Consider the following 20,711-nt stretch of genomic DNA (forward strand, 5'->3'; position numbering starts at 1 on the left):
TTAGCAGGGTGAGTGAAGGAAAGACGAGGGATCGACAGATGGATAGTGCAGAACCTAAGAGGTAGAGACTTCTTCCATATGTCTGCATTTGTCTCCACGCTCCACCTTTTTGACATCTGTCAGATCAGATCAATCCCACCCCTTATTCCTCCCTCCTCCCCCTCTGCACATTCCTAGAGCACGTCTTGTTTATTGTCTCTCTTTATTTGCCCCCATTTTCTCTCCTCTCCCATACTTCACGAGCCTCCGCACCCTCTCGATCTTTACAAAACAGGGAGAGGTGATCGACTTGAATTTCGTGCTCTCTTTGTAAAACATACCGAACAGCATTTTATGAGGCAATTTTCTTTTTTAAAGAACTTTAAAACCATTTCAAAATGTGAAACAATCACACGCAGAGGAACATGTTGGCAAGTCAAAGGACTTTTTCTTTTTTTTTTTCTTTAAATGAACTTGAAACTTTATTATAGCTGTGCCAAATCTGGCTGGAGCATTTAGAGCTGCATAGCTGACTACTTGGTGTGAGAAAAATAGGCCACGTAATGATTTGGGAGAAACCCGCAAACAATAAAAGGCTGTGGAGCTTTTCTTTCTTAAATTAGAAAAGGAATATCACATATGTGTGTGTGTGTGTGTGTGTGTGTGTGTGTGTGTGTGTGTGTGTGTGTGTGTGCAAACTCTTAGATCTAATGTTGTGAGGACAAGTCTGTTCATGCTGTCACATGGAGGAGATTTGGCTTTGGGAAGTTCCCATTGCATAAATCATAAAGATTTAGCATGAAAGGTCAGTTTAAGTTTAGAATAAGGTTAGGGTGAGAGTTAAGGAGGTAGTAGTTATGGTCAAGTCTCCAGTAAATGAACACAAGGGATGGGAAAGTGTGTAACGCGTGGTTATGGGTCTAGAAGTTTCGCCATCGAACTTGTACAAGAACTTAAAGGAAGGAAGCAGAAGACACATTTGGAAAAGAAATTCCAGTAAGCAACAGAAAAATAAGCCAAAGTTAAGGTTTCTCTGTATCAAAACAAACGAAGAAGCAAACCCCGCATTCATTTTTAATGTGTTGTTGTTACCAGGGTCACAACAAGGAGATGGCATTCCATCGTGTCCCGTTCAAGTCTGATGAACTTTGGGTGCTGGGTGGCTTGGCACACAGTGACCTGAAGCTCAGGGAGGGGCTTAGGAAAAACACAGCACAGCACAGGAGGACACAGGGCTACCCACAAAATGTCACATAGCCACCCCGATCTCTTTTAACTCCTCATTTCTCCACTTGCCATGGCTGTCACTTTGCAACCCTTTCTCCAAAGCCCAGCTTGAACCAGAGCAAACTGGCTGCTTTTGGTTTTAATAGCTGATCATGCAGGTCATTTGGACAACAAAAAAAAAAAGACAGATAAGAGCAGCATTTTCTGTCCCTGCTTCCCTTCCTTTTCTCTCTCTCTTTCTCCCCCTCTCCCCATTCTGTCCAACCAGCTATAATGGAGTAAAATGAAGCAAGAGGTTGCAGGGGGCACTGGCTGTGGAGCCAGACATGGAGGGGGTTTACTGCTCTGCAATAAAACAGAACAAAAACAGAAATATGCAGTCTGAAGGAGAGCTTGAGCTAAGTGCAGAGCGAAGCAGAGCAGGGGGCCTTAGTTGGGGAGCATTTGCGCCCGTGTGTCGACCTCCACATGTTTGTGTGCCTGTATGTTCACTTTTGTGCTAAAAACCCTCAGATATTCGATCTAAATCTGATACAGTGAAAATAATACTCATCATTACCATGGAGGCACTAATAAAAAGAGCGTGCAATTACAGCATGACTGCTAAAGATTAGTGACAGAGCTAGAACCATAAACTGCAAATGCATGAGTGTAGCACCCTAAATGTTCTTCTTCATGTCCATTCTGATTATTTGTGGTTTACTGACTAGGCTGCAGAAGAATTACTATGTCAGATAAATTCTGATGCGCAGCAAAGGCCAAAGGAGAACCGGTTCAAATCAAATTTAAGAGCAAAGTTGGTGTGCGCGCTTGCACAAACACACAGGCTTACACTATCTACTATCTTTATCCCACTCCCCTTGTTGTCCGCACAATCGATTTTGCAAACCGAGCAGAAAAACAGTCTTTGCTGTCTTGCTCCAAAGGTCAGAAAAGGGGGTTGACTGAGGTGGGTCTGAACCCTGTGATACTGCTCAGCCAGCATTCTGTTGTCATCTGTTGTCTGTTGTTGTAAAATCATTCACAAATCTTTTTACTGACTTGTAAGTTGTACTAAATGACAAGAATTTGACATTTCATGACATCATCATGGGCCAATTTGTAAGAAACATGAGTAGGTTCAACATTTTTTTTCTTGCAATTTGCATTAAATTATCCTTTAAATAGACACTAAACATTTGTTTTAGCTCGCTGGGACTGACATATCAAGACAAAGTACAAAAACAATCTGGCTTCACCTAGACACAAAGATGGGTATCGTCTGCACAGAAATGAAAATGTATGCTATGCTATCAAATGATGCTGCCTTAGGGAAGCATGTATGATGTAAACAGTCCTAGTACAGAACCCTGTGGAACTCCATAATTAACCTTAGTGTTTGAAGAGCGCTCTCCAGTTACATGAACAAACTGGATTTTATTAGACATGATTTAAACCACTGCAGCGCAGTACAAAATATTGTGGTGAACGGTATCAAACTCTGCACTGAGGTATAGCAGGACAAGCACAGAGATGAGTCCACTGTCAGAGGTCATAAGAAGATCATTTGTAACCTTCACTAAAGCTGTTTCTGTGCTGTGATGGGCTCTGAAACCCGACTAAAACGCTTCAAATAAGCCTTTCCTCTGCAGATGATCAATTAGCTGTTTTACAACTGCTCTTTCAAGATTCTTCAGAATCAAGAAAGAATTAGCAATACTATTAGAAGCAGCTGTATGCAATGATATGTCTGTGAGAGGTTTATGGGTATTTTTTTAAATTATTTGTAAAGAAATTCATGAAGTAATTACTAGTTAACGTAAAAGGAACAGAGCGCCGACTGTCAGTCTGGCTACAGTGCTGAAGTCTGATTGTTTTCTTCAATCACTGCTGAATAGTGAGACAACCAGCTGTACAGAGGGCTTTTAGAAAAAAAAGCGCAATAAAATGTTTTTCAGGCCAAATGAAAATCTTCTACATTAGTGAGACACCACTCAATTCTTCGAGTACTTTCAAAATCATCAAATGTTTGACTTAACACAAATTAAATATTGTTATATAAATTATTGATAGCCATATTAAAACTGTTGACATATTCATCTTTAGCTTCCACATTCCTCATTGACCTCCACCTGCATCTAGAGCGCACCTGGGCAATTCCACAGAAGACGCTCTATTCCCACTGTGAGAAACACTCACTTCCCTCCCCTTCCTCCATCCCTCCTTTGTTAGCCTCACAGGTGTACTTTGAGCCTAAGTGTGTGTTTTGTGTGTAGTACTGACCCACTACATCCAGGGTGTAGGTATGGTTGATGGATCCAAACTCGTTCTCCACCAAACAGGTGTAGTTGCCTTTGTCGGACGGCACCACGCTCTCCATGATCAGGGTCCAGTGTTGGCTACGCACCTGGGTAAAGGAGCAGTCTCTTGTTATGCGCAGACAGAAACTCACACAACTTATTATCACGTGCATGTCATTAAATACTGAGACACTGAGCAGAGACACCGAGAGCTAAATGTGAAGACTAGGAGAGAAAAAAAAAGAAAAAGGGGAGAACACGACAGAGGGGATTTGAAAAGAAGCATTAAAGAAACAAGACAATCCGGTGTGCAAACAATATTCAGGTCACATTTGAACAAAATGACTCTCCACCGTCACAATCTTTTCTTTATTCATGCAGATTACATACCCTGATGGTGAAAGCTTCCCAGTTTATATCACCATCTCAGTTCCCAGTGCTCTAAGAAGTACTTACACCGCAAGTACGCCTAACATTGCCCTGCGTGTTTCCACGTTAGCCGTCTACCTCTTCTGTCAACCACTGCTATTTCATTTAGTCTCCCCCATCCTGTAGTCAAAGCCATTTTAAAAACATACAGTTATTCATACGTATTTGCAAAAATAGCTTCACCTCTGTGTGGCATCAGCAGGTGTGAGTTGACAATAGAGTTTCCATCGGCACACTGAAGAGACACTGTAGCCACTGCTTGTACAGGCCTACATTTCACACAATGGAGAGATTATACTACAGGGCTGGGCTCAGGTACAGCTTTTGTCCTGCCTTTGTTGACAAAAAGAGAGAAATGAACTGTCCGCGGTAGATTTGACAGCTTGACTGTGTCGTTTCCGTCACGTCGTGGCTGTTTTTTGTCCGTGCTGTAATGAGTGTGCTGAAAGCCAACGGGAAGCAACATTAGCGGCTACATCAACATTAATCTGCACCTAAACTTTCCTGGCAGTGAAATGTGTTTCCTCATAAACCACAAGTCATTAACCAGGAGCCCCAGACTCATTCAGCATCACTGGGTCTTTTCATAAATGAATTTCATAACTGTCCATTTGCATTATTAATGCACTTCATCAGTACGACTCCATCGTATACAGTAAGGGGATAAAGAGATGAATTTAAAGGAGAGAAAACAAACTGTAACCAAATTGTGTATCAGACTAGCACCAGTTTAATCTACAATCAAAGGAGTAAACATGCACAGCACATGAATTTTAAATATAAAAAAGCTCAGCTATAGCATTTGTAAATTATATTTCAGGTCAAAAGAATAACAAGCTGGAATCACTACGAGTCTCCAACCTAAAGCCAGTGGGACCTGTTCTCCCTGATCGAGTTACCTCAACATTGTGAACTCATTTCAAAGCTGACGCTACCTACTTTCTCTATGCATTACTGTTTAGGAGCATTTAACCCTTACGTCCTGGGCTTACATTTCTAATTGTTGGGGGTATAGAACCATGTCAAGTTACAGTGAGAGGCTCTGCAAAGTATCCCGGTGAGAAGAGGCGCACGGATGAGCAATTCCAATTTCACACCAGAAACCCTGCCCTCGTTTCCTCTGTCTTTCCTCCTCCCGTCTCTCCAGCGAAGGGTGGAAAAGGGGTGAAAGGACAGTCAGGGAAGTATTGAAAGGAGAAGGCTCGCCTTGCAAATAAAATTCACAAAATGGCCATGAGAACCGCAGCCCAGAAAAGCAGCCAAAACCCAGATAGGGAAGTGAGTTGACGTTAGTAATAAAAATTCTGATCTATTAGTGTTTATCCTACCTTATACCCTCCCATGCGGTCCTCTTGGCGGAAAGGCTTGCTGTTTTTAAGCCAGCGCAGCTTGGGCTTGGGGTTGCCTCCTGCAGCACAGCGGAACTTGACTGTGTTGGCAGCTGGCACTGCATGCAGCTTCTTCTCCATCTTTGCTGATGAGGTCCAATACGGCGCGCCTGCAACCAGAGAACAGTTGGTGTTGAGCGAGGCTGAGATTTCCCAATAATGTCCTCGGCATTAACATTTTGGCAGTGGGACTGCAGACTGGCTAAGGCATGTACATTAGAAGCATTACTGCAAGAAGAGACAAACCTGAAGCATTTGTAAAACTCCCGGGGCTTTGGGAACCCCAAACCCCCCTCCAACAGAACAAAAAACAGAGCTCAACATTCACAGAGCTAAACAAAAACACACTTTTCCTGCAGCCTCGACGGGGTGTTGCAGGGGGGGGGGGGGGGGGGGGGGGGGGGGGGGGGGGGGGGGGGGGGGGGGGGGGGGGGGGGGGGGGGGGGGGGGGGGGGGGGGGGGGGGGGGGGGGGGGGGGGAGGGGGACATCGGCTCTAAGGGGAGAATGTGCCTGGGCGTTGCCAAGAGGGTAACTAGACCATCACATTCAATTTCATCTCATTCCACTTAGCAGCTTTTTTCCTCCCTCCACTTCCTCCAATTACCATAGCTGCCCTGTTTATCTGCCTGTCACTTGGCTAGATATGGACGGCAGGGCCCAGGACGCTTATCACCTTTTGAAAATCATTATGTGCCGTCAGGGGAGAAAATGAATGTCACATTTAACGAAGGATATCAGAGTTTTCGCTGCATACTTTTGTCCAGATCCATATCAACACCATACTGACAACCGTTATTTCTCCTACTGAAATCTGTCACCGTGCTTGTGTTTCGTCCATTTGTCAGCTCCTTTTTTTCTCCCAATTTCAGTCACTCAGTCAGCTGGATTCCCCCGCCCCTCCTTTTTTTTCCTCTGCACCTGGGAGGGTGATTGCCTAAGCAGATGGGACTCGGAGGGGAAGAGAAACTCCAAGTCAAACAACAACCCAAACGGTCTTCCACACCATCACTTCCCCCTCATATGGCAAGTAACAGAGGGAATACCCAAAGATAAGACTGCTACTGGTTCAAACACGAGCTTAAATTGAAGGAGACTATTCCCTGCACTCTCTTTCCTTCCTGCCCATACTATCAGCAGAAGCCACCAATCATTTCTCTGGCTTAAACAACCGGACAAGTCGAGCATACTTGGAAAGTACAGTCAGTAAACATCGCTCTTCCTCCCTGAATGGATGCATACAGTAAGTGCTCGCACTATAATTAGTCACTACCCCTTTCATCTTCCTCCTCACTCTCACTATCACTGCTCTTCTTTTTGCTCCAGCTTCACTTCCGCACACTCACCCTGTTATCACTCCATCCATTCAGACAGAGACAGATTAGGTGGAGACTAACCCATCGTGAGCCCGTCTCTCAAAACCGACCTCTGACCTCAAACTGGCAGCCGGTCAGAAGATGAGGTTGAGACATAAAAGGTGAGCAGTGCAAGTTTCCCATGCTCTCTGTCCGGAGGGGTAGCACTTCAAACCCAACAAGCCCTCAGATGAAGCAGATGAAGCCAAACTCTCGCTGGCCCAAACGCTTTGGCCTCCAGGAATCCCTGCCGCCCCCAAAGCCCTGCACATCCGGCTCCCCGCTCACGGCTGTTTATCCTTAGCTGGCCTGGGGTGAGCTGAGGTTATCTAACTCAGGCACTGAGAGTCAAGATTTTTTTTTCTCTCTAAGCTCCTCTAGAGAGCTAAATGTGCAAGTGTCCCAGAAAAGTATTTCATTGTTGAAATGGTTTCTTGTTAAGCTGCGATATCCTCCTGTTTACCATTCATCTGTGCAAGCTGAACAAGTGAATTTTTTTTTTAATGGTAAACTAGTACCAGTGCTGGAAAAATAAAATACAAATCTGTCAAATCAAAGTACCTCTAAAATGTCAACTTTTATCATGTTCATATGGGTTCTTCACCAAGACAAATTTGATATAAAAGCATTCAATTTGTAATGTTTTTCTTGATCAAGCCGAAACTCTGTTATTTATTTTGACAACCTTTCATGATGGCAGGATCTCCTAAATCCAAAAAAGAAATATGCAACAAACGAAGAAAGCTTCAAAGAGTTGTTACATATGTTTAACACATGTGAGGAAGGTTTAATTCGATCTGAAAGATAGTAGCAGATCAATCGTCATCAGACACTGTTTAATCCTGGTTGGTTCGCTCAGATTTATGACATCAACTTTTCTTCAGCTGAGTCCCACCCAACAAGGAAGATGATGTCATAAACAAACTAAAAAACTGAGACGGGGAGGAGTTCCCTTATAAAAATTTGAAAGATGCACAACTTTTACCAAAGGGAGCACGCAATAAAAGTGAGCAATCATCTAAACAACACAACTGTAAACAGGATACAGATCTGATGATTTAGACCCGATCTTAGAGCGAAGCTCCTCGTGGCTTTTCAACTTAATCATGACATCAGTCCCCCCTGCCCCCTCTTCCCTCCATCCACCACCCTAAGCCTGGCTCCCCTCACAGATCCCTGTAGAGGCTCCTCTACATCTTCTCCAATTACACCACCCCCCGCTGATAAACAAACAAATTTCCATCTTTTCTTCACTAGCATATGTTCGTCAGTCTTCTGTACAAAGTTTAAACAAAATGCTCTGTGTTGCAATGGCCCGATGCCCGATCCATTCTGAGCACTCCAGAAAATAAAGCCACGAATATAAAGCTACACCCCTCACTCTCCACTCTCCTTCCCTCCCACGCCCACCCTCCTCCTTCTCGGCCCGAGGCCAAGGCTCCACGCCATGCTCAGAAAAGAGTTGGTACTGATCCAACACACCCCCACTCCCCTGCCTCTTTTTTCCCCCCTCTTTCCCCCCCCCCCCTTTCTTTTAATAATAATCTTGGTTTTGAATTTTCAGAAACACACACGGCGAGAAAATGCAACTGTACTGCCAGAACAGCTTCGCCTTTGTTTTCAAACAGCTTATTACCACCAGAGTGGCTGGATCTTTTCCCCCTCCACCATTTTTTTTCTTTACTCTTGCTCGAGTTCTGCTTCCCCCCACAACCATCACCACCACATATTTAATGGATTTCAGGCAATTACAGTCAGCCCAAAAGTGGAGAAGGAGAACTCACGATGAGGCGCAGTGCATGTGGAGAAATGTAACAAGATGTGGAAGCCCTCAACTTTGTTTCAGCCTCCTTTTCGTGAGTGCGTATGCGATCGCAAGCGTGCACATGCGCAGAAACATGTTGCTATCCCAGATACTCGCCACAAAGTTGGGTAAAGAACTTTCTCTTTCTCACACACATGCACACACACACACAAACCCATCAGGTGGGTAATTGAGTCCAGATGGGCATCTCTCATAATGGATGAGCCCAGCTGACTAAATGGCTGGCAGGATGGCTCCATGAGGCCTGACTACCTGTGAGACACAAGCTAGAAGAATGTAAGGAATCCCTGTACTCCCCTGGAGCGTCCAGCCTGAAATATACACACACACACAAATGGTCGCTCTAATCTCAGGAACACTAATGTATAGAATAGCAGCAATATGGCTAAAAGTCCAATTTGACAAGAGTTTGGTGTCACTCCCAGAACAAATAAAGACCATCCACTGTCTGTGCTGCTTTAATCACAATCACAGAGTCTCACTTCTGCTAACAAACTCTGACAAAGCTAAGTAGATTATTTCGCTTAGGGATTAAGCCTTTCTAAGTATTTGGCTATCACAATCAGCATCCCACACTTAAGTTCTGACATGCTCTTAGGGACTCTTTGCTATTTAACAGACTAGAGCACTCAAACCATGGCATGTGCTAATTTTAAAGCCCTTAAACTGAACTTTTTGTTATTTGATATGGGCAAATATGCTATTAGTTAATTGCTTTAGCCTTCTCTGCATCCAAAATGTGCATTTAAAGTGTCATGGAGACATAGCTGTAACTGGTAGGAGAATGAAGCTTGAGTTAACGATGGAACAAATGTCGGGAAACAGAGAAAGTTATTGAACGGAGAAGTTGGAAGATGTCAGATCAGTGAAGAAACGGGTTACTACTGTCTCTTTAAGGCATCTTGCTCAGGTCTGCCTAATCTACGGGACCTGGTGAGGAAAGGGAGAGCATCTCGAACTCATTCATACCCCCTTTGGTTTCCTCCCATACTCACTTAACTGCTCTCCATCCGCCCCAGTGTCCTCCGATCGCTCTGTATCGTCCTCATCATCCCCCGACGAGATGGCATCTGCACAGAGTAACCACGGTTACTGCCATCCTTTTTTGCACCCCATACACAGACACACACGTAGCAATTTCCATGTTACAACACTGCAACACAGTTTTAAAGGAATCAATAGCGTGAGGGCTTTTTTTTTTTTTTTTTTTTATATTAAATATGATTGTAAGTTACTGTTGTTATACAAGCGCACACACTATATATTGAGCTTCAGGCTGCTCATCCTTGACCATATCTACTCCATGGCCATTTCCTGGATCCACTCCAAGCACAGACCAATCCTCTATCTCACAGTAGTTCACATCCTGACCTGTCCTAACCTTGCCTGATCCCTGACTCACCTGTGACATTGACTATGAAGCAGACCGTGTCTTTGCCCACGCTGGTGCAGGCGTACAGGCCCGAATCCTTGGGCGTGGTGTCACGGATCTGCAGCACCTCCTGCTCTATCAGTGTGCGGTTGTTGTTGCCCAGAGAGCTGCCATCTTTGGTCCAGGTGATGGTCCCCGTCCCTGGCAGAGGGCAGCTGAGCTTCAGCACTTCCCCCGGGTGCACTGAGCACACCGTGGGCTTAGAAATTTGGTATTTGTTCGACGCCTCTGCAGAGCAGATGTGGGGAGGAGTGGGGTAAGGTCGAAGGGGATCGGGGAAGGTGGGTGGGGGTAAAGGATGAGGAAGGAAGAGGGTGCACAAGGAGGAGGAGGAAAGAGAGGTGGGAGAGGAAGAAACAAGCAATTTTAAGAAAAATAAGAAAGAAATAAAAAACACCAAAAAAAACCCAACGGATGCATTTAAATCAACTTATGCAGGAGGAGCAATACAGAAAAGAGGAGGCCCACGTTTCAAACCGCCACACCAACACATCTTTACAAACTCCCAGTCATTTAAAATGAGACCCTTGGAAACCTAGTTCCGTTGAAGTGTGCAGACGATTGGCTGTTATAGATTCAGTGCATGCAGTTATGGCCATAGCTGTGTGTGTAAAGGAGAAAGGAATAAAAACAAAACCAAAGAAAACAATCCAAGCTTTGCGAACAGTTGTGAAATGGACATCTTTGCGGTGAAACACCCCTCCCCAGCCATCCATCTGTTTCAGTGCAGATGCCAAGCAGCCAATGTGTGTAGGTGAGTAGTAAAATTCTGCAGCGTTTTAAAAAAAAAAAAGAAAAGAAAAAGGGAAGGTAATACAACTCCAGAATGTCTGCCCATCAGAAAGGAAAGCAGCCAGAAAGGTCTAAGACGGAAGTAGTTGACAGGCAGGGGAAGTGGGAGGGGGGAGGCGGGGATGGGATCGGACGGGGGATTTTTTTCCTGTCTGTCTTGTCCTGTCTTTCTCTGGTACTGACTGTGCACCTAAGCTACGAAAAACCTTGAGCTGGCGGCAGCCTGACTCTTCTGTTTTCCATCTCTCTTGTCGTCGTCCCCTTTCACAACACGGCCATGGAGGATCTACAGCTCTGCCAGATCTACAGCCTCAGCTCCTGCCAGCCAAGGCAGAGAGCAAGAAACTCAGCGCTCTACTCCAAAGTGCATAAAACTCTTCATTTCTGGGAGAAAAATCAAGCATGCCTGCGAGTGCGTGTGCACACACTGTGTTCTCACATTCGTACATCTGCACTGACGGAGCAAGATGAACGTCCGACATGTTTTAAAAAAAAAAAAAGAGAGAGAGAATTCTGAATTTCCATAGCTGAGACTGCACTCCTACATCAGGATCATCATGGATGAGACAGTGAGGGAACGCTGAGCAAACTAGGAAAAAACCTAAGCTGGGTTCTGCCGTATATGCTCAAGTCGATTCCAGTCACCCCGGGCACGTTGCAAACTTCGCACACACATTTATGCACACGTGTATGTGTTCACTCAGCTCGATTGCAGACTGATCTTAGTCAGTGTTGTTCTCTATAATGCAGATGTTCACAAGTTTATGTCCTCAGTGGGAACAAGGTGAAAAATGAGAGGGACTAAAAAGATTCGAGGGAGGAAAGTCGCAACAATGGAAAAGCGTACAAAAAAGCCAGCGATGGTGGTATATGCAGAGCGTTTAGCTGAAGTCCGATATGTGTAATTACAGAGGCAGCGGCACTCCCTGCCTTTCCTGTACCTCAATGCACCTTTTCACCGACACCCCACCCTCATTATACACCTCCGCGCTTCCTATGTTTGTGTCAAATGTAACGTAAACCTGCACACACACGTACAACAGGAAGGGAAAGTCATTCCGCCACAAGCCTGGAGTTGAGGCATGTGCGCAAACCTCTTGCCCCTAGGCACGTACACACACACACACACACACAGGTACGGTTCCTGCATTGTCTTGTTTTTCCCTCTTAACTCCTTCAAACTGGAAGTAATTAAACCCCCCTTTGGCACCCAGGGCCGAGTGTGTGGTCTGATAAGAGGTGGAGCTCCTGTGCTGATTGATGGGAGCTGTCTCCGCTACCTTTTACAATGTGGTTTTCCACACTGGAGGCATTCAGTGTGATGTTATTACTGCTTGGAGGGGTTTTTTTTTTATATCACAGGGATAGTTCTGGAAATGAAGGAGCGATGGAAGAAGGGTACGCAAGTTTGGAAGGAAAAACAGGAAAAGGGAAGGGCAGGAATTTATCCATTTGGTGTGTGAGTGATTGGATTTGTCTTCATCATTTTCTTTTCTCTGCTGTGTCCATCTGTGCCCCTCCATCAGCTCCTCCTCCTCCTCTTTCACCTCTCCTTCCGCTTTGCCCTCTTCTTCCTCTGATTACACACATCCACACCCACCACGACCCTGCTGACCTAACCTCGACCCTTCCCAAACCTGTTGACACCTCCAGCATACCTGATTTTTCATGGGAACCTGTGTCATCTAACCCCATGTAAACACACACACACAGAATGCAGAAACTAACTTGTAGACAAACTAAGAAAATAAAGACACAGAACTGAATCTTAAACATGTTATCTAAATGCACAGCTCCGGTGAAACACTTACTCTCAGCATGTGTACATGGACTCTTGTAGCCTCTTGTGTGTAAGAGCCGAAACACTTCACTGCAGATTTTCTCATCTCTGCAAAGTTTCATCCCCCTTCTGCACAACAGGAGGGGGCGGGAGCCTCTCTCTCTCACACACACACATAGACACACACACGTTTTTCTCAATTTCTTTCAAAAGCAGCTTTCTCCTCTTCCCACCCTCTCACAGTCCTATCACTTTCCTCTCTTCTCCTGGAGCACATTTCAAACTCCATCTCTCTCCCTCTCATGCACAGCCATTACAAGTGTCCATCAGGTGGAACAGATTCAGCCCCTCTTATCCCCGCTCCCTCTTCTCATCCTCAGTCGCACCATCTTTTGCTGGCAATAATTAAGTCTCACAATCCGAATATATGTGCATATGTGTGTGTGTGTGTGTGTGTGTGGCAAAATGCAGCAAGCGATTCTCACCAAAGTCCCTTTAATGTCTGCTTGCCCATCTGTCCGTCTATCAAGTTGGCATGAGCCCCACAGAAATGTTGGTAAAAGGCAAGAGCAACGTTTTGTTTTTTTTTTTCCCTTTCTCTGATCTTAGGAATCGACTTCTTCAGAGAGGCACATTTGCCTCCAGGCCTATCTCCCCATCTCCTCCCTGCCTCATTCTGCAAAATGAGATCGAAGACTAAATGTAATGACTGCCATCTCAAAGGCGCACACTAAGCATGCATGGAGTCCAACACAGACACTCACATACACGTGCTCAAATCACATCATCTCCACTGCCCTTCTTACCCTTCCTCTTTTCTTTTTGCCCCTCTCTTCTTCCTCTGTAACCCCCTCACGTACTTAAATCCCAGGACTTTTCTCCCCTTTTTTGTCTCTACCCCTTTTCTAATGTCTGTGTCCTTTCAGATTCAAATCCCTCCTCTGCTTTTTTTTTTTTTTTTATGACAAAGGAGCAGCTCCGTGAACTGGCTCCTGCAAGCATCCATGGCAACAGCCCCTCCAGTTCGCTCACCCCTTCACCCCCCCGTCAAGGCCTTCCTTGAACCCCACACGACCCCTTTAGCCCTTTGGACACTATGTACAACAATCTTCTTAGGCTGAACGTAGCAGTAGTGACCCTCAGAAACATTGCATTAATCTTGAGATCATAACAAGTCAGATGAAGGACACGCTGAAGCCAACAGTAACGACGATCTAATGATAATCTGTCAGATCAGTAGACTATAAAAACACTTATCTTATGCAAGTTATTTTATGTTAAGAAAAACATATTGAGTGCTTAATTCTTAAAGCTGTACAACAAATCAATGTGCTGCTGCAGTGGCATGGACAAGTTTGAGTTGTTTTAGTTTTCTTTTTAATTTTGATCCCTTTGTATTGTTTATTTTAATGATTTTTTTTTTTAATTGAGGTGACGGATAGTAATTCTGGGGGGTGGGGGGGGCTACTGAGGAGGGGTGGGGCTAATGGCAGAAAGAGTACAATATAAATGTATTGCATCACCCTAATCACATTAAATTTGCCTGTAACGCAGCATTGTTCCTTAACTCAATAATATCGTTATGGTTACCAATTAAGTGGTTAAGTAACCTTTTCAAAAATTTTCATAATGCACAGATAACAACAAATGTGATCGTGTGTGTGAGGGGGGTGGGGGGGGGCATGTGACCTCAGCTTGTGAGAGAAAGGACAAAAACAAATAACAATGTGATCTAGAACTTTTACACTTTTATAAGGCCACAGATCTTATATATGTGTCCTTAATAGGAAAGGTGGGGGTTTTTTGCCGTCTACCACCTGAAGTACACCAGACAGCGCATGGAGGTCTGACGAAACAGGCTGGCACAGGTAGCGGCTCTTCCCAGCCTCCTATCAGACAGCTGTGAGAGTGAGCGGTGGAGTGACATGGTATTTTCTGGCACATAAGCCAAAGCAAATAACGCACTCCAACCTACAAGATTAACACCAGCTAACGGCAGGCTAGTAAAAGCCATTGTGTGAAAGCTGTATATTAAACCCAACTGCCCCCCCCCCCCACACACACACACAAACACCCCGACTGACACACTGTGTTTGTTTAGAGTTCAGTTCCATTGCCATCGCCACACATCTAAACCCACAATCCATGTCATTAACTGGCCAGCTGACAGTTTTACACTTTTACAGCTGCACACCTACTGTGCAGATAGCACACTGCTACAGATCGGTTATGAGCAACACCTCGCACACGGATACACACGCTGAGACAGAAAACTGTAATCCCATTTTGTTTAACATGTGCCGACTGTGTGACTGGTTTAAAAGGGCGCAGCGTACATGTGAGAGCAGGAACGATGCAGCAAGAAAGGCAAGAGAGCAATTACATTCCTACTGTGGAAAAGCAACTAGTGTGTTGTTAACAAGCATCCATCCCATTCTTGTGCCTGTCTAGGCATCAAAGAATCTTCCTTGATGCACAATGGAGCCTATATTTATTTAACCGCTCGACTATTTTGAAGCGCAGCCTCCATGCTGATCAGAGCATTTTTCAAGAACACAGTCAGGCGGGGACGACATGAAAGTCAAGCCAAACCATGAGCTGACTTTTGTCAGCCTGCGTTCCAGTGCGCCCGGTGCCACATTTATTCCGCATTATGTGCAAGAAGAGTGTCTTGAAAGAGCAGAAAAATGTCTGTGTATTTTCTGCCATTGTCATTCAGAGTATTTTAATCAATGAGCAAACAGAGCGTGCCTGGACAAGGTAAACGTGCCCATATTGAAGTGGCTACAGCGGCAACAATAAGCCTGTTGTGTGAAGACAAGAGGACAACACATTGAGTAAAATCACACAAAGGTGCTGTTGATGATCATTTAAATAAATAAATATTTGTTTGCAACATGCAACAGATAAATTGGTTCACAATCAGATAAGCAGACCAGGATCTTTGTGCCCTCTCTGTTCTTCTTCATGTGACCTCACCCAGGCCACTTAATCTCCAGTCACATGACTTCATCGCTGCTCAGCAGCACTCTGTAATCTCTCCATCTAAAGGAGAAGTCAAATATGCACAAATCCTCTTAGAGCTCTTCTGGGGGATTTTGTAACTCTGGAAAACTCCCCCTGTCCTCTCTGTGGCCATGTAGCGTAGCGTCCGGGCCATGTGGGGCTCTGAACTCACCGGCTTGGAGCCAAACAGTCTGAGACAGAACAACAAAAACAACAGGAGAGGAGAGCTCGGGCAGCCTCTCATCCAAGTAGGTAAGTTTGATACCTGACCTCAAGGGCAAAGGCCGAGAAAAGGTACAGTGTGTGTTTGTGTAAAGACAGAAGGACGGTGGGGGAGGTGGCTTAAAAGTGATGCTCTGTTGTTTGGCTTAACTCACAATTAGCATGCTGATTAAAGCCCGGGAACAAAGGACTTTGGAATGCGACTTACCATCCATAAAAACAACTAATTAGCTCGTCTCTAACCAGACTCCGAGACCAGAGACACAGAAATAGAGAAGCCTAAAAGAAAGACTAAAAAAAAAAAAGCCTTTCACTAAGATGTTTCTCAAAACTATATTGCTTAAAACAATTATTCAAACTTTGCAGGAACAGGAAACAACAGCAGTCGTGACTGGAAGAAAGCAAAGACCAGAACTCTAAATCTCAATCTCTTTCCAGGCGAGAAGATGATGCCGGGATAAACATTGTGCCACCCTTCTTCACAACTTTCCCTCCAAACAGAGACACAAACCAGGCTTTACAGCTCAAGTATAGCTCAGTAAGCTACGCACAGACAAGAACAATAAAACAAAAAAAGAGTGCGAATTAGAACTCACAGTGAGGAAAACAAGAGGTCGGCCATGCCGGGGTTAGTTGTTTCTCTTTAGTTTATTTATATTTCTCCCTCTAATATGTTGTCTCTTTTCCAATAATTCAACTTTTACTGGAAGTTAAATGAAAAAAAAAACAAAACTTGTGCTTCTGCATGAAACTCCGAAAGTTAAAAAAATAAATAAATAAGAGTATAAAATATAGAAACTGTGTCACGGGCCAGTTCTGGATTCTTATCCACGTCAATGTGAGTAAATGACAAGAATTTGAAGGGAAGGATGCGAAAGTAAACAAAAACGATCAATAGGATGAAGGGTGGATTTATTTATTTATTTAGTTATTGACAAACTGGTGCCTGCTCTTGAAAAACAAGGCAAACAAATGTGGGTTCCCCCCACCCCTCTCCTACTCTGTGTTACAGCCCCTCAATGCTTACCTTCAGGTTCCAGAGTGGCCTCCTCCTTGGTGGCAGTAAGGGGCGGCCGGGCCACGCTGACAGTCAAAAGGGACAGCAGGACAGCGGCCAGGAGCCAGGCCCACGAGGCCATCCCGCTAGTGGGGGACAGCGCTCCCCATACCCCCCTTCTCCACCTCCCCCTGGACACTGATCCCATCTGAGGGGGTCCGCCCAACCATCAACTGCTGCAGGGTTGGCCTGTCACTCACCGGAATTCACCCAATCACCTGGGCTGGGAGGTAAGGGGAAGAAGTTGGGAGACAGGTTGAAGAGGCAGAAGTGTGAAAGGCAGCAAGGGGAGAGAACAAGAAGACAGATTTAGTCAAAATGGTTCATCTTAATTCATAGATGCTCTTTGAGCCACGTCCCTCTTACTTGAAACAACAGAGTCACCAAGTGCTTCAAAATGCTGTCAAACAAGCCACACCACAGACATACCGGAAAGGTGAGGCAGCCCACACAGAGCCGCCCCGCATCTACCTTTAGTTTTGATCTGTACGCACTGACATATATTTCAGAACACGAACTCAGAAACATCCCACTTCTAAATTTCAGTGTCAAATGAGCCGTTTCACTCACGTCCCCCAGACTTCTAGCATTTATTTAATCTCACATGAATCTAATGAAAAAAAAAGAGCATCACCTGTTCCACGTTTCCACGCTGCTCATTTTTCCCCGCCAAAATACTAATATTACGTTTTCTTTTGTAACAGATCGGTCATTATATGTTTTCAAAAGTCACTGGTGCAGAAAAGGCAAAGCAGCAGCCAGTGTGGCACCAGTTTCTCCGCTGGACACCGCTTATGCGCAACAGATGCACGAAACCTGTTGCCCGCGCTGTTGTGTTTGTGTTAATCGCATTCGTAAGAGCTTTTATTGCATGCCCGGGACTTGATTATGAGAGCCGTACGGTTTTAATTGAAAAAAGCGATATTGCAACATGGGGACAAACACACACATCGTTCCGTTTAGCCAGACATCTGCGGTTCAACCGCGGCGAAGTGTCTCTGGAGGTTTGGTTAAGTCACGCTTCCCTGAGCTCCTTCTCCTCCAGCTGGAAGTATCGATTGGTTTCTCCCGCAAAGACAAATGTAATTTGACTTTTAGAGGGCGAAAAAGAAGACGTGCACATGCCGAATTATCTTTCATTCAACCGCTCGGGGGCGGGGGACTGCGGGACACGGACGGTGACCGCGCACCTGATGTCGGCGTGCATGCTTGAGTTCATCCCGACGTCTTAACTTTATTAGAGAAATGCGCCGGTGTGAATTTTGCAATTAGAGTACCCAGTTCCGCATAGTGACAGCCCAGACTCATGAATTATTGATGAAAAGTAAACGAATCAGTGCACCAATCAAGTACTACTGGCATTACCGCTGTCTAAAAACTTCTGCAGGACGAAAAGAGCCCAGATATCACGCCCCCACCAAAAAAAGCCTCCATGTGGGGGTGTTTTCGTGCTACGCTGCTTAAAGAGAGCAATACAAATACTACATTTTTCTACAGCCGTCAAATAAATAAATAGCCTACAACTGAAACGATTTGGAAAAAGAGAAAATCAATGCGCAAAACTCAGAAGTAAACGGTATATAGTGATACGTGATATAATCCACTCTAAAACGGGACCCACTGAGAGCTCGGCCTCATACATGACCAAGCCTTCATTTAAAAACTCGAGCTTTCAATGAAATTTCTTGGCACTGATTGAATCCCCGATTGAAATTCAAATCAGTTGGCTTTTTCCACAATGAGGGAGGCTCATTTGGAGCTCCTCGGTGATTTAGGGCTCCGGCACCAAGCAGTGAAAAAACAACAGCGGTCACGGGGTAATTGGCACCATAAATGCAATGTAGAAAATTTACCAAAGTAATAAATAACCCGGACACTTGTTAATGGGCCCTAAAGTGATGATGCAAGGTGTTGTGTGGCTCTTCTCGCGTCTTAAATAAACAAAGATGAAGTTCACAGAAATAAGTTTTTACGTGCAAAAAAAGAAAAAAAAAACAAATTGGGTTTTTTTTAAATGCATGCCAGAAAAATATTAAACTAAAATAAAATAAAAAAAACTTTATAAAGAACTTTACGCACTTCGTCGTCTTCTGGAAACTCTTTTGGTTAGAAAACTGCAAACAAACAATTTTCAGGGGTTTTTTCGTGCAGCTGTAAAAAAAAAAAACTGCACAAACCGTGGAAGCGCATTTCTACTATCGCGTATGGCAGCAGGAACCCTGACAGATGAGGCTCTGAGGACGCATTAGATTTTTTTTTAATCCCATGCAGAGAACACTTACCAGGGAGGACTAAAATCGTGGAGATCTCTGTTTTGGCATGCACAGATAAGGGAGGAGAGAGCATGAGCTGAATCCAGAGGGAGGAATGTCTCCAATAATACAATGCAGCGGCAAAAAGGGGGAAAAAAATCGAGGCGCTGGCTTTTTTTTTCTTCAGCTTACTATTCCACAATCACCCGGCATCAGCTCGGATCTGAAGATATATTCCAAACCCGACTGACAGCGTAGTCCAATGCCATGCACAGAAATCCGGGTTTACACGCGTTATCCTTCCAAAACACTTCGTAAAACCATATCGCTGTCCCCCCCCTCTCGAAACTTTCCACCTCTCGTCACCAAGTTTCTTCCAAAGCGCAAAACACTGCCCAGTGTTCCCCGAACAGCGCACTTGTCAACTCAACAGAAAGTTTGCAGCTACCACGTACGTGGAACGAGTTCTAAAGGGCAGAAGAGAATAGTTGTCCACTGCAAGGAGAAAAAAAACCACCTCATAAAATCCGTGAATGTGCGTCCTCTCGGTGAAACGAGCGTCTCTCGCGTCTACTTCTTCCGCCGACAGTCTTCACTCTGTTACTCAGACGCTTTGTCAGGTTTACTAGATTTTTTCTCCTCCTTACGTCTCCACACACACCGCCCTCCTCCTTCCCTTCAGTGCGTGTCATCACCCCCCTCCCTCCTCCTGTCCCGAGCACCCCGAGTGTAATTCGAGCTGGTGCCTGCACTGCTTTCGGGCCCTGCCTTCCTCCGCCCATCAAACTGCAGAGCTGCCTGACTGCCTGCCCCGCGCTCGACTCGTTCACACAAAGTGGGAATGCGAGAGCCACTGCTCCTCTGCCGAGCTGTCAGACCGCAACGCCGCTCAGTGGCCAAGACGTGACACAACGTATAGCCCATAGACTGTAGTGAAGCATCCCTGCAGACTCAGTATTAGAATATTCAGATCAGTTTCTCAAAGTAGAAATAGTGTACAATGATTTAGAGCAAGAAAACTGAAGTCAGAATGAAAGATCGGCAGAGGTTCACCAAACTACAAAAAACATGTCTACAAATTGTGGAACAATTTTAGAACAATGTTCCTCAATATAAAATTGCAAAGACTTTGAATATCTCATCATCTGCAGGGCATAATAGGATTCAGAGCATGCGCAAAAGACAATATTTGATGCCTGTGATTTCTGGTACCTCAGACAGCACGGCATTAAAAACAGGCATAGAAATCAATGTATGAGGAACACTGCCAGAAATTGTCTGTGACCACAGCTCACCATGCAGTGCAAAGCCCTATGATGCAAAGAAGTGAAAGATATGTGAAAATGATCCAGAAACAGCACCATTTAAAATCCTTCAAAATGTCCAGCAACTCATTTCTTTGGTTCCCAGATGTTTACAAACAGTTGGTAAAAGAAGAGGGGATGCTACACAGTGGTGTTGCTGCCAACAAATTCTAAATGGCCTTAAAATGTCACATTTTCTCAGTTCCACACAGTTTGTGTCAGTCATAAATCATTACATTCTGTGTTTATTCACATTTTACGCAGTGTCCCAACTTTTTTAGAGTTGGGATAAGAAAACATCACCAATATAGCAGTCCAAGTAATACTGATATATCACTGAAAACATTCTCTCTGCGTCTGAACCTTTACTGTTTCATACTATTGTG

At 44.7% G+C, this 20,711-nt stretch overlaps 1 protein-coding gene across 5 annotated transcripts in view; it reads right to left on the minus strand.

Moving 5' to 3' along the window:
* Nucleotides 1-19,689, minus strand: part of fgfr2 (fibroblast growth factor receptor 2) — a 36,942-nt gene extending 17,253 nt beyond the window's left edge. Inside the window, exons 1-6 of one of the 5 annotated variants that reach the window (XM_085182530.1) lie at nt 19,052-19,689; nt 16,740-16,992; nt 9,883-10,140; nt 9,476-9,550; nt 5,243-5,412; nt 3,469-3,592 (exon numbers count right to left, since the gene is read on the minus strand). In XM_085182530.1, coding sequence (XP_085038656.1) covers nt 3,469-3,592; nt 5,243-5,412; nt 9,476-9,550; nt 9,883-10,140; nt 16,740-16,917 — 805 coding nt within the window. In that variant the 5' untranslated portion in view covers nt 16,918-16,992; nt 19,052-19,689. The remainder of the gene's footprint in view (nt 1-3,468; nt 3,593-5,242; nt 5,413-9,475; nt 9,551-9,882; nt 10,141-16,739; nt 16,993-19,051) is intronic. The other 4 variants (XM_085182529.1, XM_085182528.1, XM_085182531.1 and 1 more) reach the window with 4 other exon arrangements.
* Nucleotides 19,690-20,711: the final 1,022 nt, after the last annotated feature.

The sequence above is a fragment of the Neolamprologus multifasciatus genome, chromosome 13, assembly GCF_963576455.1.
Source record: "Neolamprologus multifasciatus chromosome 13, fNeoMul1.2, whole genome shotgun sequence".
NCBI classification, from domain to species: domain Eukaryota; kingdom Metazoa; phylum Chordata; class Actinopteri; order Cichliformes; family Cichlidae; genus Neolamprologus; species Neolamprologus multifasciatus.